Source organism: Hipposideros armiger, unplaced genomic scaffold, assembly GCF_001890085.2.
Source record: "Hipposideros armiger isolate ML-2016 unplaced genomic scaffold, ASM189008v1 scaffold_126, whole genome shotgun sequence".
In the NCBI taxonomy this organism is placed as follows: domain Eukaryota; kingdom Metazoa; phylum Chordata; class Mammalia; order Chiroptera; family Hipposideridae; genus Hipposideros; species Hipposideros armiger.
Genome location: NW_017731476.1, coordinates 1,990,911 through 2,007,620, shown reverse-complemented (window position 1 = coordinate 2,007,620; position 16,710 = coordinate 1,990,911). Strand labels below are relative to the sequence as shown.

The following is a 16,710-nucleotide window of genomic DNA, read 5'->3' as shown; positions in this document are numbered from 1 at the left end:
CCACCGGGCTGCCAAAGGTGAGCCCCGTCAGGCCCCCCAGGGAGCCCAGGGGCTGGTAGACACCGAACAGCCACACATCCCCAAACTCCTCGCTCACAGCAAACCCCCCATTGGGCCCCAGACCCACCAAGCAGGGGCCCTCTAGACCCAGCACGGAGGCCAGGGCCCGTGGTTCCAAGGTGCGGCCCAATGTAAAGCTGTGTACAGCCCCCGACACATAGTCCATCACCAGGAAGCAGCCAAGGGTATCCACAGCCAGCCCCCGGGGGGCCGAGGAGGTGCCCACTGTCACCCAGCGGCCTCGGGGGGCTCGGGCCGTGTGCTGGAGTGTGTAGACAGCCCCACGGACAAGGTCACTGACCACCACGAGCCCCGCAGCTGTCACAACCACATCCTCTGGCACGAAGTCCCCGATCCCTGGCACGTGGCAGGGCAGGTGGCAGACAGAGCATCCCTCGAGGTCCAGCACATGGATGCAGGGAACAGCCCCAGCTGTCAGGAAGAGCAGGCCGTCCAGGGAGCAGTGCAGGCCCTGGGGCCCCCCTCCAGCCCCTGCAGGCACTGGGATCTGCCTGAGCAGCTGGGGCTGCCAGAAGTGAGCAGAGTCTCCAGGTGGGTCCAGCATGAGGTGCAGGCCCTTGGGGTCAGCTGGCCAGCTGGTGGGGGAGACCCAGGAAGTCAGAGCAGAAGGCCAGAGGGCAGATGGGCCGGCTTAGACTCCCTAAGGCAAGTTCCTGTGGTTGGGCCATGTTTGGGGCTGCAAGAGAAAGAATGTCCCACTGGGTGCCACGCAGAAGCTATCTCTGTCCCCCCCGCACCCTTCCAAGCAGTGTTGGTGTCCTCCTATTTTACAGATAAGGAAACTGAGGCGTGGGGAATTGTTGGCAGATCTGGATTTGAACTCAGCTCCACCAGGTCCTGAGTCTGGCCCAACCTGCACGCCCAGTCGCGAGCTGTGTCTCTAAGTCCCGTTTTCCAGATGTGGTCCCTGGAACACAATTCTGGGAGACACAGGCCCATGGAGGTCACCATGGGTTTTGCTCTGAGGCCTGAATAAGCTCATGGGCATTGAGCTGTGCCAAGGTAGGGGTGGGGATGACAGATAAACCATGTTTCTCAAACTCATCTGCCCACAGAACCCTTCCTTCCTTCCTTCCTTGCTTTACACAGGGAAAGCGACCCTTCTTGGGGGCAGCCCAAGCCACTGCCCATTGCCCCCACACAAGTCCTGGAGACTTCCAACCCCAGAGGGTTGAGGCAGGGTCCTGGCCTCTCCACCTGCCCTTACCCAGGAAGGCCAGTGGGAAGGGTCTCCTACCTGGGCCCAGGCCCTGGCCCCGTTCCCTTCTCTTCTCCGACTGCAGCCTGTTGTTGGCAATAGAGCCTGAAGGAGTGGGTGGGGCCACCTTGATGTGGGTGAGAGGGGAGGGGGCAGGTGGAGCCTCTGGGCCCCATGGAATCCCATCACTCAGCCGCTAAACCCCAGGGACTTCCAAGTGCTGCTACCTTTCTGCCTTGGGGCCTTTGCACTGGCCTCTGAGACATTCTTCCTACCGCCCCTGCTTGGCTGGATGCCACATCTACCCTCCCCAGGGAGGCCCCCACAGCTGTCCACACCCCACACCCCACACCCCTCTGAAAGATCAGTCATGGGCTCTGAGGAAATGTCTGTGTGCGAGGCGGCCTCACCCACCACCCCCAGCAAGACCAGAGTCCGGGGTGAAGGGCCTCCAGCGGTCCATCTTGTCCCCCTGACCCCTAGGCTGGACAGGTTGGGTCCTGTCTCTCTGATCCCATTTTTCCACTTGTAAAGCTGGGGTGATGCCCCCCAGCAGGGCCAGGCTCACATCTGCCCAGTAGGTGATGAGAAATCGGGGAGCAGTAGACACGTGTGGGTGCCAGCTAATGGGAGGCCAAGGACTCAGAACCTGAGGGTTCTCTGCACACCTCCCAACTCAGCCCACAGCCTCCTGTGGCTCCTCCAGGAAGCCCCTGGAAGGTGGTGGTGGGGTCAGCCTCTGTCTGCAACCCACAGCGCTACCCCACCTGGTCAGCCTGTACCCCTGCTCTGGACACTGCCTCTTAACGCCCCGAGGTGGGGTGGGAGGCCGATGCTATCTGCTGCCTGGTGCAGTTAATGGGGCAGCCACAGGTCCTGCTCCGACTGGCCCCAGCCCGGCTGGCCCAGCTTGGGGAGCCAGGCACAGGCAGAAACTGCCTTCCCAGGGGCCATTCCTGAGTGGGCACGGAGGTGTGGCCAGCTCCAGGGAAAAGAAGCGATTAACTGGATCCAAGGGTCCCCTGAGCAACCCTCCCTACCTGCTCCCCATACCCGCCTGAGAGGCCAAATCAGGCCGAGGTGGGAGGGAGGCAGTGAGCTGTGAAGGCCATCTGATGCCTATCGTGCCTGCAGGGGCTGGCGGGGCCCAGTGGAGGCCACGCTGGGTGAGCAGCCCTGAGCCACAGAATATGGGGGCACCATATAACCACAGTGGGAGCAGCCTCCAGCATGAATCTGACATTAGGGCTGCCCTGCCAGACACAGGGGCTAGAGGCATGCCTGGAAGGGCCCTGCCCACCGCCAATGTGTGGAAACACAGGCCTGACCAGCCCCCAGACTACAAGCACCTGCCTCCCCACCTCTCCTTGCTCTGTCCCCTCCGATGAAAAGCCCCCCACTCTAGCCCCAGACTCCACATCCCACCCCCAGAGAGAGCCCAGTCTATAGGAGGAAGATCAGAGTCTGAAAACAGACACCTGGCAGGGAGGCCCAGGACACTGCCCACCTCAGATGCCCAGGGGGAAGGGGTTCCAGTGGTGATGCTGGAGCAGCGAAGGAAGGAGGAGGCCCAGACAGGGTGTGTGAAGGTGATTTCTATTTTAATGTCCACAACTGTAATCAATAAAAAGCCGTGACCCTCTGCTGTCCCTGTGTGGCCCCAGAGACAGGCCACGGCCATGGTGGGTGGGGTCCATCCACGGGCATGCTGGGCAGGCTCCAGGCCTCACCCCCGGGGCTGAGGCAGGCGGGGGGCCGGGCAACGGGCACGGGATTGGGGAAGGGCCCCTGTCTTTTAAGGACAGAGGTGGCTGCAGGAGCTATGGTCAGACCTCAGCACCTGAGGAGCTCTGCAGGCCAGGGGCAGCCTCAGGAGGCCAGGAGCCGCCAGCCCTGCCTCGGGGGCCCCAGCTACTACCAGGAATGACAGGCTCATCTGGGGCTTGGAGTGGGAGAGCCGGGGGTGGGACACTGGAGTCAGCCTCACACTTGGTGGTATGGCCAGAGAAAGGCTCAGCTACTGTGGGGCCCATCATTCTGGGTGGCTCAGGGGTCCCCTGGGCAAGCGTGGGGCTGAGCTCTGGCTGCCCCCAGGTCCCCGAGGGCACTGAGGGCACCTTGGAGGGTGCCCGTTTCACAGAGAGATCAAGGGGGACGTCTGGGGGCCTCACAGCCCACTCCAGTGCCTGGTGAATGGTGAGCAGCTCTTGGCGAATCTTGCCCAGCTGCTCCCGCAGAGGCCGTGGAGCCAGGCCCCTGGCAGGTGCTAGCTGCCCCAGGCGCTGCTCCACCCTAACGTAGTCGCCGAGGGCCCGTGTCAGGTCCTCACCCACATGCCCAGGGCCCCCCAGCACCAGGCCAGATGGCTGCTGGGGCAATGGAGACATAGGGCCCAACGTCTCGGGTTCACCTGGCTCCTTGTCCTCAGGCCAGAGCGTCATGGAGGGGCCAGTCCACAGGCTAGGGGGTAGGAGCCAGTCAGGAGGATTCGCTGTCCCCCCCCAGTACCCCCAGCCCCTGCCCCACTCCCCATCGTGCCCCTGTCCAGTCTGTCACTCCAGCCTAGGGCCTCAGGACCCAAGAAGGACAGACAGGCTAGCTCTCTTGTCTCAGTGTCCTCTGCGTCCTGAAGCCCATGTCCCCAGCCACTGAGCTCAGGACCGGAGTACAGCCACCCTGCCCAGTCCTCCTTCCCTTGCCTCAACCCCCCATGACTGGGGGGCCCTGACACCTACCTGCTCTGGGAACCAAGTTTGGCCATGCTGGAGGGGGCCTTCGAGGGCTCCAGCCTGCTCGCCAGGGGCAGCTTCCTCTTGGTGTCACTCTGGGCAGCCAGCTCCAGCCCTCCCTCTTGCCCTGGGTCCCTGGGGGCGCCACAAGGCCACCCACCCAGCCCAGGTACTGGCATCTTCAGCAGCCCAGGGGCAAGAGTCCCCGGGGGCCCCTTGGGAGGGGTGGGGGGCTTGGCAGGGGCAGCCTTGCCTGCCGGCAGCCCCAGGCTATGTTCCAGGAGCAGAGGGTAGTACAGGCGAGGGACAGTGGCGGGGCGCTCAGGGGGCTGTGGGGCAGGGAAAGCAGCAGCTGGGGGCAGCAGGGGGCTGGCCGAGGCCAGGAAGGGCATGTGGGCTGCAGCGGCCAGGGAGGGCCCCAAGTAGGAAAAGAGGCTGGGGCCCAGAGGGTAGTTGACACCCAGCAGGGACAGCTGGAGGCTCTGGGCTTCTGGAAACTCGCTGGAGGTGGGCGGAGGGTAGCAGGGGACGCCGCTCTCAGGGCCTGCTGTAGCTGAGTCCACAACCATGCTCCTCGGGCCCCTGCCCAGCCCAGGCTTCCACGACTCTGCCAGGAGCCCGCCGAGGCCCGCACCCTTCTGGGCATCCCTGCCCGTAGGGGGTAGTGTTCCTGGGGACCCCTCAGCCCCCAGCTTAGAGCCCCTGACACTGCGGTGCAGGGAGAGGACATCAGTGACAAGAAGGTCAGGTGTAGCCGAGGCAGCCAGAGCTCTTCGGGGAAGGCTGCCAGGATCCGTGGAGTCAGAGGGGCTGTCGTCGGTGAGCTCCCGGGCCCGGGGTGCAGCTGGGGCACGGCGGCACGCCCAGTCCGGGGAATCGAGCAGCAGCGAGAGGGAGTCCTTGCAGAGGCTGTACTTCATGTGGTTGTACAGGTGTGACTTCTCTAGGCAGGTGAACGGGCACTGGAAGCACTTATAGTTGTAGGGCTTGCCCCAAGGCCGCGGGATGTAGTGCGGCTTCTTGGGCTTCCGGGCCCGTGCCCGCGCCCCAGGGCCTAGGCGGCATGACCCTGTCTCTCGGGACATGGCGGCCTGCTAGAGGATAGGCCCTGGCACCATGGCCACCTGCAGACAAGGGGGGCTCAGTCAGAGCCTCTGTCAGTTCCCAGAGCTCCAGGGGTAAGAGCCGGCCATGGGACCGCCTCCACCCTGCAGCCTAGGCCTCCCTGGCCTTTGCACATGCAGCCCCCCCGGCCTGGAACCATGGAGTTCCTCTCTGTTCAATTCCTCTCCATATATACTTCTAGGTATCGCTGATAAAAATGCAGGACGTCCAGTTACACCTGACTCGGATAAACAGCAAATACTTGTTTACTATAGGTATGCTCTAGCCACTATTTGGAACGTACACTAACAATGTCTTTGTTGTTTATCAGAAATTTGAGTTTCACTAGGCCTCCTAGAATTTATCTCCCAGGCCCAGCCAGCCCCCAGCAGGCGCAGTTCTGGGGTGATTCCATCCAGGCCCGTCTCTCACGCTGGCAGAGCCAGAGTTTCTGTCTACCCAACGGGCATTTGGTGAGTGACGGGAAGAAGTCAAATATGACCAGGCCCGTTCCTGGGGGTCCTCAGCCTGTCCTTGTCTTACACCCCTCCAGGGACCTCTGCCTGTGTGGGGAAATCGAGACAAAAGCTGCTGAAATAAGAAACTGGACAGAAGGCTCTGAGAGCCTGGTTAACACCGTGTGTGTGTGTGTGTGTGTGTGTGTGTGTGTGTGTGTGTGTGTTTTCCTGCTCCAGCAGGGTGTCGGCTGGGTACTGAAGATCTCAGGGGGTCAGCCTCACAGGGGACCAGGCCAGGCTGGGGGGTGTGGACATCACAGCATGACCCCACAGCACAGCCACCTGCTCAGCCTGGCTCCATCTGGGTGGCTTCAGGCAGGTCAACAGCTGAGCCTTCAGCGGCCAAGCTCGGCCAAGACCCTCCTCTCCCCATGCCCCTCACATTCACTCAGGAGCAGCTCTGCACTCCATCTGGGCCACCACCTGGCTGTCCACCACCCCGGCGCGCGCCTGCGTGGGGTGCAAGGAGAGTGTGGGCACACATGCGTGTGAGGCTCTACATAAGCCCTCCCTCAGGGCCTGGGGGACAACCTCTGCATGGCTGAGCCAATTCGGAACAGAGTGGACCAGCAAAATACATGGGGCCCTGGGCATACGTGCCCATGAGGCTCATACCACATTCAGGCAGGGTGTAAGCAGGCACTCAGATACATCCGGGCGCACTGCGTGCACACACACACACACACACACACACACACACACACACACACACCCGAGGACACACCTTGTCACAGGTGCTCTCAAGGATGTGGATGGACACACTCTCCCTGCTCCCCAGAGCTCATGGGTGGCCAGTGAGTTAAGCAGGGGGCCTGGGGCAGCTGAACAGCCACTTAGAGCAGGTTGTTTTCCCTGCTGGCCTTCGGGCTCTGCATATGGCAGGCAGTCATGTCTGCTGCCCCCCAAACACTGAGTGGGCACCCTCATTATGGGGACAGCCAGAGGGGTAGAGAGGGCTGCCCATCCCAAGAGGCCCTTGAGAGGGGTGTCAGCATGGTCAAAACCAGAGCATGGAAGGGGGGGCAAGCAGAGACTAATTGATTGGTTTGTGGATGCCCATATCTGGGAGGGGACAGGGCTCTGAGAGGGGAGCAGGGGTTGGGAAGAGGGAGCCGGGCCCAAGAAAGGGCCTGGGGCTCCCTGAGGGGCTGCAGACCCCCTTGGACTTGGTGGTGGGTGCAGAGGCAGGCCCCATGCTTCTCCCCTCTCTCCCTGTCCCCCCCCCCCCCGATATAGATGACAAATGGGCATGTGTGTTCAGGAGACAGAGGCTGCTGTGCTCGGGCCATCGATCACCCAGCCCTGGGAGCCACACAGCTGTGCCGCCTGGTGCCACCGCCCACCCCACCTTCCAGCCTGGCCCCTGGACTGGGGGTGTCTCCTCCTAGGCCCCAGGACTCAGGAGGCGGGAGGGGGTGTCCTCCTGTACTGCCTCTTCAGATCAGTCACCTGGGTGGGCAAGCTGGTTCAAGGAGGCATCTCAGCAACTGCTGACCCCACAGGGAGCCAGGGGACGCTTGGCACCCGCCCAGTAAGCTTGTGCACAAGCAGAAGTCACCCCCAGACACCAGCACGCACCCACATACACCCAAAGGCACATTCATTTGCACATGTGTCCCAACCCGTGACTGGGCACATGTTTTCATGGCGGCCTGCACCCCCATTGTGCCAGCCCAGACACCTCAGCTGCACTAACCTTTCACTGTCTGGGGGAGAACTGGTGGCAGGCCAGGAGCAGGAGGCCCCACCCCAAGGTTGGAGAGGGGGCAGCCAGAGCCTGGAGCCACCAGCAGCCATCAGGGGACTCCAGCTCACCCATCCCGCTGGCCCCCTTGGGACTTAGGGAGCCCCCCACAGGGCATGGTGCAGAGGAGTGACCAGGCTCCTCTTTGGCTGAGGATGAGACCCCCACCTCCCTCCCCCTTGCCCTCACCACCGCGCCCTAGCGGGGCCCCTTCCTTCACAAACGGGGCTGATGCTCCCAGGCGGTCACGGTGCGCGGAGCCTGGACGCTGGGAAGCAGCGCTGGTAGGGGCTGGGGCTGCCTGGAATGCGCCCGACACTCCCTGCGTCCCGCCGCCCCTGCACCCCGCCGAGCCCATGCCGGCCCTGCGCTGCCCCGAACTTCGCCGAACGCGTGGACACCTTCGCCCGCCCTACCTGCGCCCTGGCTGGAACAGAGCCTGCGGCGTCCTGCGAAGTCTGCGCCTCGCCTGGAGGACCAGGCAGAAACTTCCCTCCCCCGCTCCACCCGGTGCCCTTCCCGCCCAGCGCCGGCCGCGACCCCGGACCATGCGAAACGGGCTCAGGCTCTCCGAGCAGCGACACAAACTCCCGCAGGGGAAACTGAGGCCCGGTGCTGAAAGCGGAGTACCTTGCAGTCTGCAGTCACTCACTTGGCAGCGAGTATCCGAAGCCTCGGCCACCGACCGCGTCCCCCCCGACGCCGACTCGCACCCACCGAAGTTGGCAGCAGGAGCGGCTGCGCGTGCGCTACGGCGCTGGGCTCCGGGAGGCGCTGCGACCTCCGACCCGGACTAGCAGAGGGAGGGGGCGAGCGAGCGCCGGTTTGCAGTCTCCCCTTGGCCACCCCAGGTGACACCCCCACCCCCGCCCCGTCTCACCCCCTCTCCCTGTCTCATCCCCTCTCCCTGCCCACAGTCGCCCCCTTGCGCGCGGCTCACCAGCCTCGCGCGCCCAGGACCGGCTCAGCTCTCTCTGCTGCGCCGGCAACTCCTGGATGGAGCGGTGGCCGGTGGCACCACCAGAGCCCGGCAGGGACGGACAGCGTCGCGGAGGAGCCAGGAGTGGAGGAGCAGGTGTGCGGATGAATGCGGGGCGCCTGGCACCATCCCCGCCCCCGTCGCCTGCAGGCTGCCGCGAGGGTGCGCAGAGGCGGCTAGGTCTCCCGGGGTCCCTGCAGCGGTGTGATGGGGGTGTCAGCGGCCCAGGGCGCATAGAGAGGGGCCGTCAGCACTCATCCGTCAGGGCAGGGCTCTGGCCCCTGACAGCCGCCCGCCTGAGCCAGGGCCTAGGGGCTGAGCCCCGGGACAGGGGGCGCTGTGGGGAACGGAGCCAGCCCGGGGAGGGCTGCAACCCAGCCCAGGAGTGGACAGAGCCTAGTCCTAGGAGGGCTGGAGCCGGGAGCTGAACAGCACAGCCCAGTGCGTAATAAGTGGAGCAAGATTCCTTTCCTGGCTAGCTCTGCCTGGCCAAGCCGTGCCTCCAATGCGTTTCCTTTTCTCCAAACAGGAGGCTGAATGGACCTGCACCCCCAAACCCTTGCCCTGCCCACTGATGGCCACCGGCTCAGGAAAGGACGGTCACCATGTGCCCACTCCCCTCTTCCTGAAAGCATTACCTCACCACCAGCCCAGACTTCTAACTCCCGTGGCAGGACCCCCAGAAGGCTGCATGGCCAGGCCCTCTATCTTCCTGCTGTTCTTAGAACTCCCCTCCACTGTTCTCCCTCCTGGAAGACCTGGGGTGGATGAGAGGTGTGGCCAGGGAAAAGGCTTGGATGTCTCAGACCCACCATGACACCTCCCTCCCCCTAATGTCCTGATGGCCAGAGCTGCTCCCAGCCCCACTTGGGATTCCACCAGATTCCACATTGCTCCCCGAGCTATCAAATCTTAACAGTCTGGGGTCCCATTGTTTCTCAGCTGGGTCCTCCTGGAAATTCATCTGGCCAGTCAGGTACATTCGGAACATGAATACAGACATGCCAGGGCCAGACCATGTCTCTCCTAGTTTGCATCCTTCAGGGGAAGGTCCCTTAACCCAGAGATGTGCGGTGGTGCCTTTTCAGGCAGGGTGGGGGTCTGCAGCCAAAGGGGTGAGTGACGGTCTGGGCCAGCTCTATGGAGGCACAGAGGGCGCCATGAAGGTCCACTGGGCCCTTCTGGCTTAGCTACAGGCTTCCTGGGGTGTCCCCAGTTCGAGAGGCAGGAGTGAGTTGGGGGAGGAAGGAATAGCCCCTGGGGCCTCTGGGTGTCACACTTTGAAAGGGGCAGCCAGAGAAGGGCACTGTGATCCAAAGTCTAGCATATCCTGCACCCTAGGAGCCAGGCCTCAGTTTCCCAATCTGTGCAGGAAGGTGACAGTCCATGGCCCATTATTGGCACAGGTCTCCTTGTTCAACCACAACAGGTATCCATAAGGACCAGAGCACCCAGGGCCAGGACACTGATGTAAGGGGCGAGTGCCCAGTTCAGTCTCCCTCCTGCCCCAGTGCCGCCTTCTCTGATGCAACTTGAGGGGCCCCATTTCTCCCCATCAAGTCCATGGGGCAGGGAGGGCTGCTGTGGGTGGCACAGCGTGCCAGCTTTCTCCTCTCTGCCCACCTGGGATGGCCTGGCTGACCAGCTGACCGTGCAGGCAGCCCCGAGCTGAGAGACAGCTTGGGCAGCCGTCACGCCAGCAGCCCCGTAGAGTGGGCGCCAGGAGGCCTGCTCCTTCTGCACACAAACCCGACTCTGGACGTGCTCAGCCAGGCCCAGGCCCCTCATCACAGGCACACTGCCCAAAGAGGGCAGGGGACACAGGTCACCTTGAGACAGTGGGAGTGGAGATCCCAGGCCTTGACCACTGGGTCCCAGGGGCCATTCTGTGCCTCCCTGTCCCTCACTGGCTGATCCCTCTGAGGCGAGGCCACAGCTGCCAGCACAGGGGATGGGCTGGTTGTCCTGTTGCCATCATCCAGGGGATGAAAGGTTATGGATCAGGAGGCCTCGTCCCGAGGAGCCCAGCCTCGCAGCTCGCCAACAGCCCAGTGAAGCCCAGGTGACCCTGGAGAGGAGAGCGGAGGCCAGGACTCTGGGTTCTGAGAAAAGGAGGGCAGGGAGGGCATGCTCGGCGCCAGCCATAGAGGCCGCCCGTGTAGCTGTTGTTGTTTTTTCCAGAGATTTAGGTGAGAAGAGAGGTGGTGGCACCTCTAGAGGAACTCAGCACCCAAGGGGCATGACCTGGGTGCGTTTCTGGGTTTCCAGGAGGGTCTGTGCAGGTGGAACAGGTAGGCCCTGAGCTGGCTGCAGGGGAGAGTCCTGAGAGCTCAGCTGCAAGCTGTAGCCCAGTGGCCTGTGCACGAGGGTGCGAGTCAGGCCAACCCGTCAGGTGCACAGATGACCGTCCCCTCCGCTGGCAGCCAGGACATCGATGCCCGCCTCCTGTGGCCCTGGACTCTCTGCCCGAGGCTCTCCACGCACATCTGCTCCTCACAGCTGGTACGTATTGTGCCCAGGGCCTGTCCCACTTTCCACCCAAGAGTGGGGCATAGGGGTGGGTCACAACCCACCCACTGGGACCCACCCCACATGTTGGGGTAAACTTGGGCCTGGGGAAGTGGCTCCTGCCCCCTGAGGCAGTGACAGGGACCCCCATGGCTTTGGGGTTTGGTCCCCAATGTTGCACTGTGTCCTGAGAGCCCTTCCTCAGCCTCCTCACCTGCAGAATGGGTGGTGGAGACATCGTCTGTGGGTGCTTCTGGTACCGGTGGGGTCCTGGGGAGCAGCCTTCTCTCCTCAGCTGGTCCTGGTGCAGGATGGGGGGGGGGACCACAGCCCCTCCCTCTGCTTCCAGCCAGAGCTTGGCCATTAACCTTTGCCCACCCCACCACCTGTCACCTCCATTAATGCTGGTACATGTGTGCCAGGGATGCAGGGGCAGGGTGGACAGCGGGCCCAGGGAAGGTAGGGGTCAGTGGCTCAGTGCCCCAGGTAGGCCTGTCATCCCCTCAGTGTACATACAGCCCTCACCAGGACAGGTGTAGGAGCCAGGCCAGTCTTCACCTGCCCAACAGGCAGAGGGATGGGGGGCTGGAGCTCCCAAGCAGGGTCTGGGAGCTCCTGGGAGGAGGGGTCAGCACAGGATAACAGCCACGACTCACATTCATCCATTGACGAGCCCTGGGACACATGGCAGCCCCGAATGTCTGGAAGCCCCCTGAGCCCAGAGCATGGGTCATCCTTGCCACCTTGGCTATTCAAGGTGGCCTCAGGGACCCCTGGCTGAGGGGTGGGCCCAGGGCTTGGCTGAAAGGGGGAGGGTCACACCTGAGGCCACTGACCCCAAGAGCCCTGGGCAGCCACAGCACGGTTGAGAGAGGAGGGGCAGAGCCAGAGTGATGGGGCCGGGTGATTGTGCGGACAGGGCTGCAAGCAGGTTTGGGGGACCCCACTGCAGGCCTACAGGGAGCACATGGAGGGCTGGAAGTTCCCCAGGGATTCTGTAAGGGGGGCTGCCTGACCTGGCCCGCCCTGAAGGAGAGGGGCCCCACTGGGAGGTTTCTGATACCATGGTCCCCAGGTCTCTGTCTGCTCCCCTGGGACTGCAGACTCTCTGCGGGTGACTGGTTCCTGCCCCATGACTGCTTTGCAGGGCCTCGCCCTCCTCACACGTTCTACCCCAGACCCACTAGGTCATTGGGCACCCCGGGATAAGGTATGGGGACCCTCTGTGCTTCCCGCTGCCGTGATGGAGGAGTGAGAGGGGCTGCAGCGGGAGTGAGCTTCTGGTTATGGGAGGCATGCAAGCCAGTGCAGGGGCCTGCGGATCACCGAGGGAGCAGCCTGGCCAGGAGGGTGGGATGACAGGTTTGGGCCACTGGAGACCCCACACGGCTTTGGCAGAGCAGCGCCCCGGGCCGACAGCAACCATATGTTGGAAGAGGAGCTGTGCGTGTTGCTCTGCGGCCCCCGGGGCCTGGCCTTCCTGGGCCTGTCACAGCCGATTTTTCCTGCCTGAGTGGCAGGCTGGCCAGCGGGCGGGGTGGGTGGGGGCTGGAGAGGCTCTGCTCAGCTCGGGTCCATCCCCCACAGGTCTCAACACCGGACCTGCTGCTGGGGGTAGACCCATGTGCTGGCCCCCAACAGATCCCTGCCTGTTCCTGCTGTGGTCCTCTGCCCAGGCCCTGAGAGGAGCCCTGACGGCTGTGGGCGGGCGGCCAGGGGTGCACACGGGCTGTGCGGCCCCGGGGCAGGCGGGAGACGACCGGGAGCCTCGGCCCTGTCAGTCCAGCGCCCAGAGCTCTGCAGAGGGAGGCGGGAGGCCACGGCTAATTTGTACACTAAGTGCTTCTGACAGGGATGCCTCACAAGTGAGAACACACCACCACCCGCCCTGCCAACGGGTGGGCAGAGGCAGCCTGGGTGAGGGGCCAGGGGTGCACACAAGGCCAATTCAGCAGGCAGACAGGGAGGAGGCCAGGGACGTGGGGAAGGGGTAGGGTGGGGGGCACAGGAGGGCCCAGGGGAGGGAGGCAAGCTCAGGACCAGGAGCCACAGTAGCCAGAGGGCCAGACACTCAAGGGGCAGCGGGCTGAGGTAGGGAGCACGGTCCAACAGCGATGAGGGCCGACAGTCCCCAGGGTTCGTGCCTGCTCCCCGCTGTGGACGCTTGCTCATTCCACTCCACACCTGGCCTGGGGTCCAGGAGGCACCATGTGGTGGCTGGGGGTATGGCTGGTGAAGTCCACCCCTCAGGCTGGCCTGGCTGGTTCCCCCCATCCTTTCTCACCAGCCGCCTCCCTCAGGAGTACCCCGATCTAGGCCAAGCCCCCATCTGGGCCCCTCAATGGTCGACGCCTGCCAGCACCTCCGAGCTTGTGTCATGGTCAAGGGTCCTCCTGGAGGGACCCCCTACTCCTTGAGCACTGCGTCGTCTGTAGCTGGGGGCACCTGGCCCCGCCTTTCCCTTACCCCCGCCCTGTTGGAGCCTCCCCCTGCAAGGGAAGCGGGTGCTGGCTGGGGTGAGCCAGGGTCCCCAGGCTGGCCTAGGAGGTGAGCATATAGCCCCTGCCACACTGTGGAGATCCCTGCCTGGCCTGACACCACCAGGATATTGGGCACCCACTAGAACACAAGTGCAGGCTGCCCAGGACACCCTAGGGGCGACAGAGCTAGCTCTGTGGGGGCTCCTGAATGAATGAGGCCTGGCCCCCGCCCCACGGGAGAGGGTCCGGTGTGGCCAGCGCAGCCGCGATGGAACAGGGCGGGTGTCTTCGGGCGCAGAGGTGAGATGTGTTGTGGCAGCTCCCCCGCTGCCCGAGGCCCGCCTGGAGCGAACACTGCTGGTGGCTTTAATTGCTTTCACATTCGATAGGCTGGCCTGTGACAGGCCTCTTACACCTGCTGAGTGCCAGCCTCGGCACCCCAGCCCCCTATTTGTTCAGGGAGGGCGGCCTTGGAGCCTAGACTGAGACTGCAAACCTTACAGCAGGTTGGTGAGCTGCTTGGCATGCCTGGCCTAGGCCACCATGGAGACAGCACCTCCTAGAAGGAACTGGAGAGGACACAGGGCCGCCAGGGCCGAGCAGAGCAGACCACCACCATATGGAAACTTTTCTCCCTGTGCGGCCCTCTCGCTCCATCTGCTCCCGCCTGATGACTGATAAATTCAGACACCCCCAGATGCAAACGTCTCACCAGGAAAAGCCTTGAATATGTACTGTCCTTCTGTCTGCCTGGGGCTGAGGCTGTGTGGGGACCAGCCTGCAGACCACTGCAGGGTCTAGCCCAAGCCTCTGACCCGCGTGGACACCTGTCCCTCCTGGGGAACAGGCAGCCTGTGAGCAGGGCGCACCTAAAAGCTCCTGTGAGGCTGACCATGTATACCAGCGAGCCACCCCCATCAAGGTGCTGTCACCAGGCGGGCCTGGGTGCCCCTCAGCATGGCTCTGCACCTGGAGGGGAGGCGAGGGGCCCAGAACCCCTAAAGGAGTGACAAACAGACAAGGAGGCATCATTACAAAAGAAAACATTTCATTTGGTCCATCGGAGCCTGAGTCTGGAAACACCCATGGAGAATCACCCTGCAAGGCAGGGGACCGACTGATAAAATAGTCTCTGTGTCAGAAGAGCTGGCCATATGTACAGGGTTAAAAATATTCACAGCTCAGAGTAAAAGGGGGCAATATAAAGGAGGCCCAAAGGGGAGTGTAGTGCTTCCTGGGGTTTCTCCAGGTATAAAAACCCTGCAAGCCCCAGGGGAAATGAGGGGTGGTGAGCAGGGCCGCTTGCTGCCTGGGGGCTACGGGGCAGCGAGGCCAGGCAGGCGGCCGGAAGCTGGCCTCGGACGTCCACAGGCAGATGCAGGACTTAGAGCAGCCATGGGGGAGGATGGCCAGGAGGCAGCCCAGCTCCCTGGGCTTCGGAAGCAGGGGAGGGGCTGGGAGGGGGACCCTGCGTGTGCCTGGACAGGACTGGCCAAGGATTGCTGCTGGACCCTGGTCCTGGCAGAGGTCAGGTGGTGCTGAGGACAAACCACCTCACCAATGGCAGCTCCTGCCCGGCAGCCCCCAAGGCATGGCTTCGATCCTGGAGGGGGCTCCAGGAATTGCATAGTGTTGCCGGGGGGGCAGCTGGGACCCTTCCCGTCCCTGGTCCTGAGCCCATGGTCACCAGGCACCTGCCTCCTGGGACACACGGCTGGGGCTCCAGGGACCCCTACTTGCCTTGTGGGGGTGGGGGAGTGAGAAGGCGGGTTCCGGGGGCAAGCTGGGGAGAAAAGGCTCCTGACCTTGTGTCCCACAGAGGGGATGGTCCCTGCTCACCCTGGGGTCCCGGCCTCTGACCCCCACAATGGATTGGTCTCTGCTCACCTTGGAGTCCCGGCCTCTGACCCTCCATAAGAGGGGTGTGGTCTCTGCTTACCATGGGGTCCCAGCCTCTGAGCTGCCCAGATTTGGTTTTGTGAATGGAGCTCTTAGCTGCTTCACACGGGCAGGAGGCCCCAGGCTCATGGGAAGGGGGCAGCCTCACCTTAGCCCTGGCAGTCTGAACCCAACCTCAAGGCAGGCCGGTCAGAGGGGCTGACGCGCAGCCCCCTCACACTAGAAGCAGGTTCGAGGTATTCTGCTTGGCGGGTGGGAGGCCCTGGATAGGAGGGAGGGTGGGGGAAAGGCCCAGGGGAGGCTGTGCCCCGTGCCTGGTGGCTCCCTGGGTGGGGTCCTGAGATTCTGGTTCAAGCATCCTCTGTTGGGGTCTCCCTCCTAAAGTGCATGTGGGGGGCAGGTGGGCGAGGGCAGAGTGGTCACAATGGCCGGGGCCCATGCAGGCCAGCGACCTCAGGAGTGAGTGGGGGGCTGTGGGTACCCCTGGAGGCCGTCCAGTCGCTGAGGAAGGCCTGGGCTGCCTTGCGGTGTGCCAGACGGTGGGTGATGGAGAAGCCAGCGTTCCCCTCCAGCTGGGACAGGATCACCAGGACCTGCCTGGGGGAGGGGGCCGGTGAGAGCCAGTGGAGGCCAGGGGGGCAGGGGAATGGGGGCGGTGCCCACCTGTGCAGGGGTGGCACGCTGTCCTGAGTGCGCAGGCTGCCGCGGGTGGACACCACGTTGAAGCTGTCTGAGCAGTCGCACTGCACGTGCAGGTAGGACTTGGGGTGTCGGTTCTCCACCACCACGATGAGCCCTGCCCAGCCGTGAGTCAGGTAGTAGCAGGTCATGCCCTCGCGTCCCTGGGCACAGACAGCGCAGGTGTGGGTGGGGCAGGACCTCCTCCTGCCCCTGCCCCTCCCTCCCTGCCCACCCACCTCAGCTCCCACCTCACCTCGTGCCGCTCGCCCCGGCTCTCAGTGAGCAGGATGATGGCATCAGCAAGCGTGGTGGGCTGGGCCTCTACGGGCTCCACCATGACCAGTCTCGAGCTGTACACAGCCAGCACGTGGCCTGGGAGCTCTGGGGAGCAACACAGGACCCCCGATTAGGGACTGAAGGCTGTGAGTGAGGGGGGCCCAGGGTGCCGCGGTGGGGAGGGCCTGGGATCAGGGTGGGCGGGGGGCACCATTACCCTGAGCGGCAGCCGGGGGACCTGGCGTGGTGGGGCTCCAGTGGTTGAAGGCACAGCACACCACAGCATACTCGCCGGGCTCCAGCATTACGTCGCAGTTGACGAACTTCTTGACGGCACGCTTGCTGTGGGCCAGCAGGCGGCCCAGGCTCAGGCGGCCGCCGCTGCCAAAGGAGGCCCGAAACACCAGGACACACAGGTCCAGGAGGTGGCTGTCGGCGGAGTCCGCGCGCCTGTGGCCAGATCCGTGGAGGGTTCACCAGCAGCACATACCACCCGGGGGCCCTGCCCCCCGC

The 16,710-nt window shown here is 63.7% G+C and overlaps 2 protein-coding genes across 5 annotated transcripts in view; both read right to left on the bottom strand.

Moving 5' to 3' along the window:
- Positions 1-2,880: 2,880 nt before the first annotated feature.
- On the bottom strand, positions 2,881-8,645 carry PRR35 (proline rich 35). Of its 4 annotated transcripts, none has more exons than XM_019648438.1 (4): positions 8,315-8,645; positions 8,005-8,167; positions 4,015-5,132; positions 2,881-3,739 (listed from the first exon to the last, which is right to left on the bottom strand). In XM_019648438.1, exons 3-4 carry the CDS (start codon positions 5,091-5,093, stop codon positions 3,106-3,108), a joined length of 1,713 nt encoding a protein of 570 aa, XP_019503983.1. In that variant the 5' UTR covers positions 5,094-5,132; positions 8,005-8,167; positions 8,315-8,645; the 3' UTR covers positions 2,881-3,105. The 4 variants fall into 4 exon arrangements, with proteins under 4 accessions (XP_019503983.1, XP_019503984.1, XP_019503986.1 ...); XM_019648439.1 differs by having other exon boundaries at positions 8,027-8,167; XM_019648441.1 differs by lacking the exons at positions 8,005-8,167; positions 8,315-8,645 and adding an exon at positions 7,791-7,884.
- Positions 8,646-14,369: 5,724 nt separating this feature from the next.
- CAPN15 (calpain 15) overlaps positions 14,370-16,710 on the bottom strand; it is a 26,571-nt gene continuing 24,230 nt past the window's right edge. Inside the window, exons 9-12 of the mRNA XM_019648448.1 lie at positions 16,415-16,661; positions 16,175-16,302; positions 15,904-16,082; positions 14,370-15,837 (exon numbers count right to left, since the gene is read on the bottom strand). Of these exons, the coding sequence (XP_019503993.1) occupies positions 15,660-15,837; positions 15,904-16,082; positions 16,175-16,302; positions 16,415-16,661 (732 nt within the window). The 3' untranslated portion in view covers positions 14,370-15,659. The remainder of the gene's footprint in view (positions 15,838-15,903; positions 16,083-16,174; positions 16,303-16,414; positions 16,662-16,710) is intronic.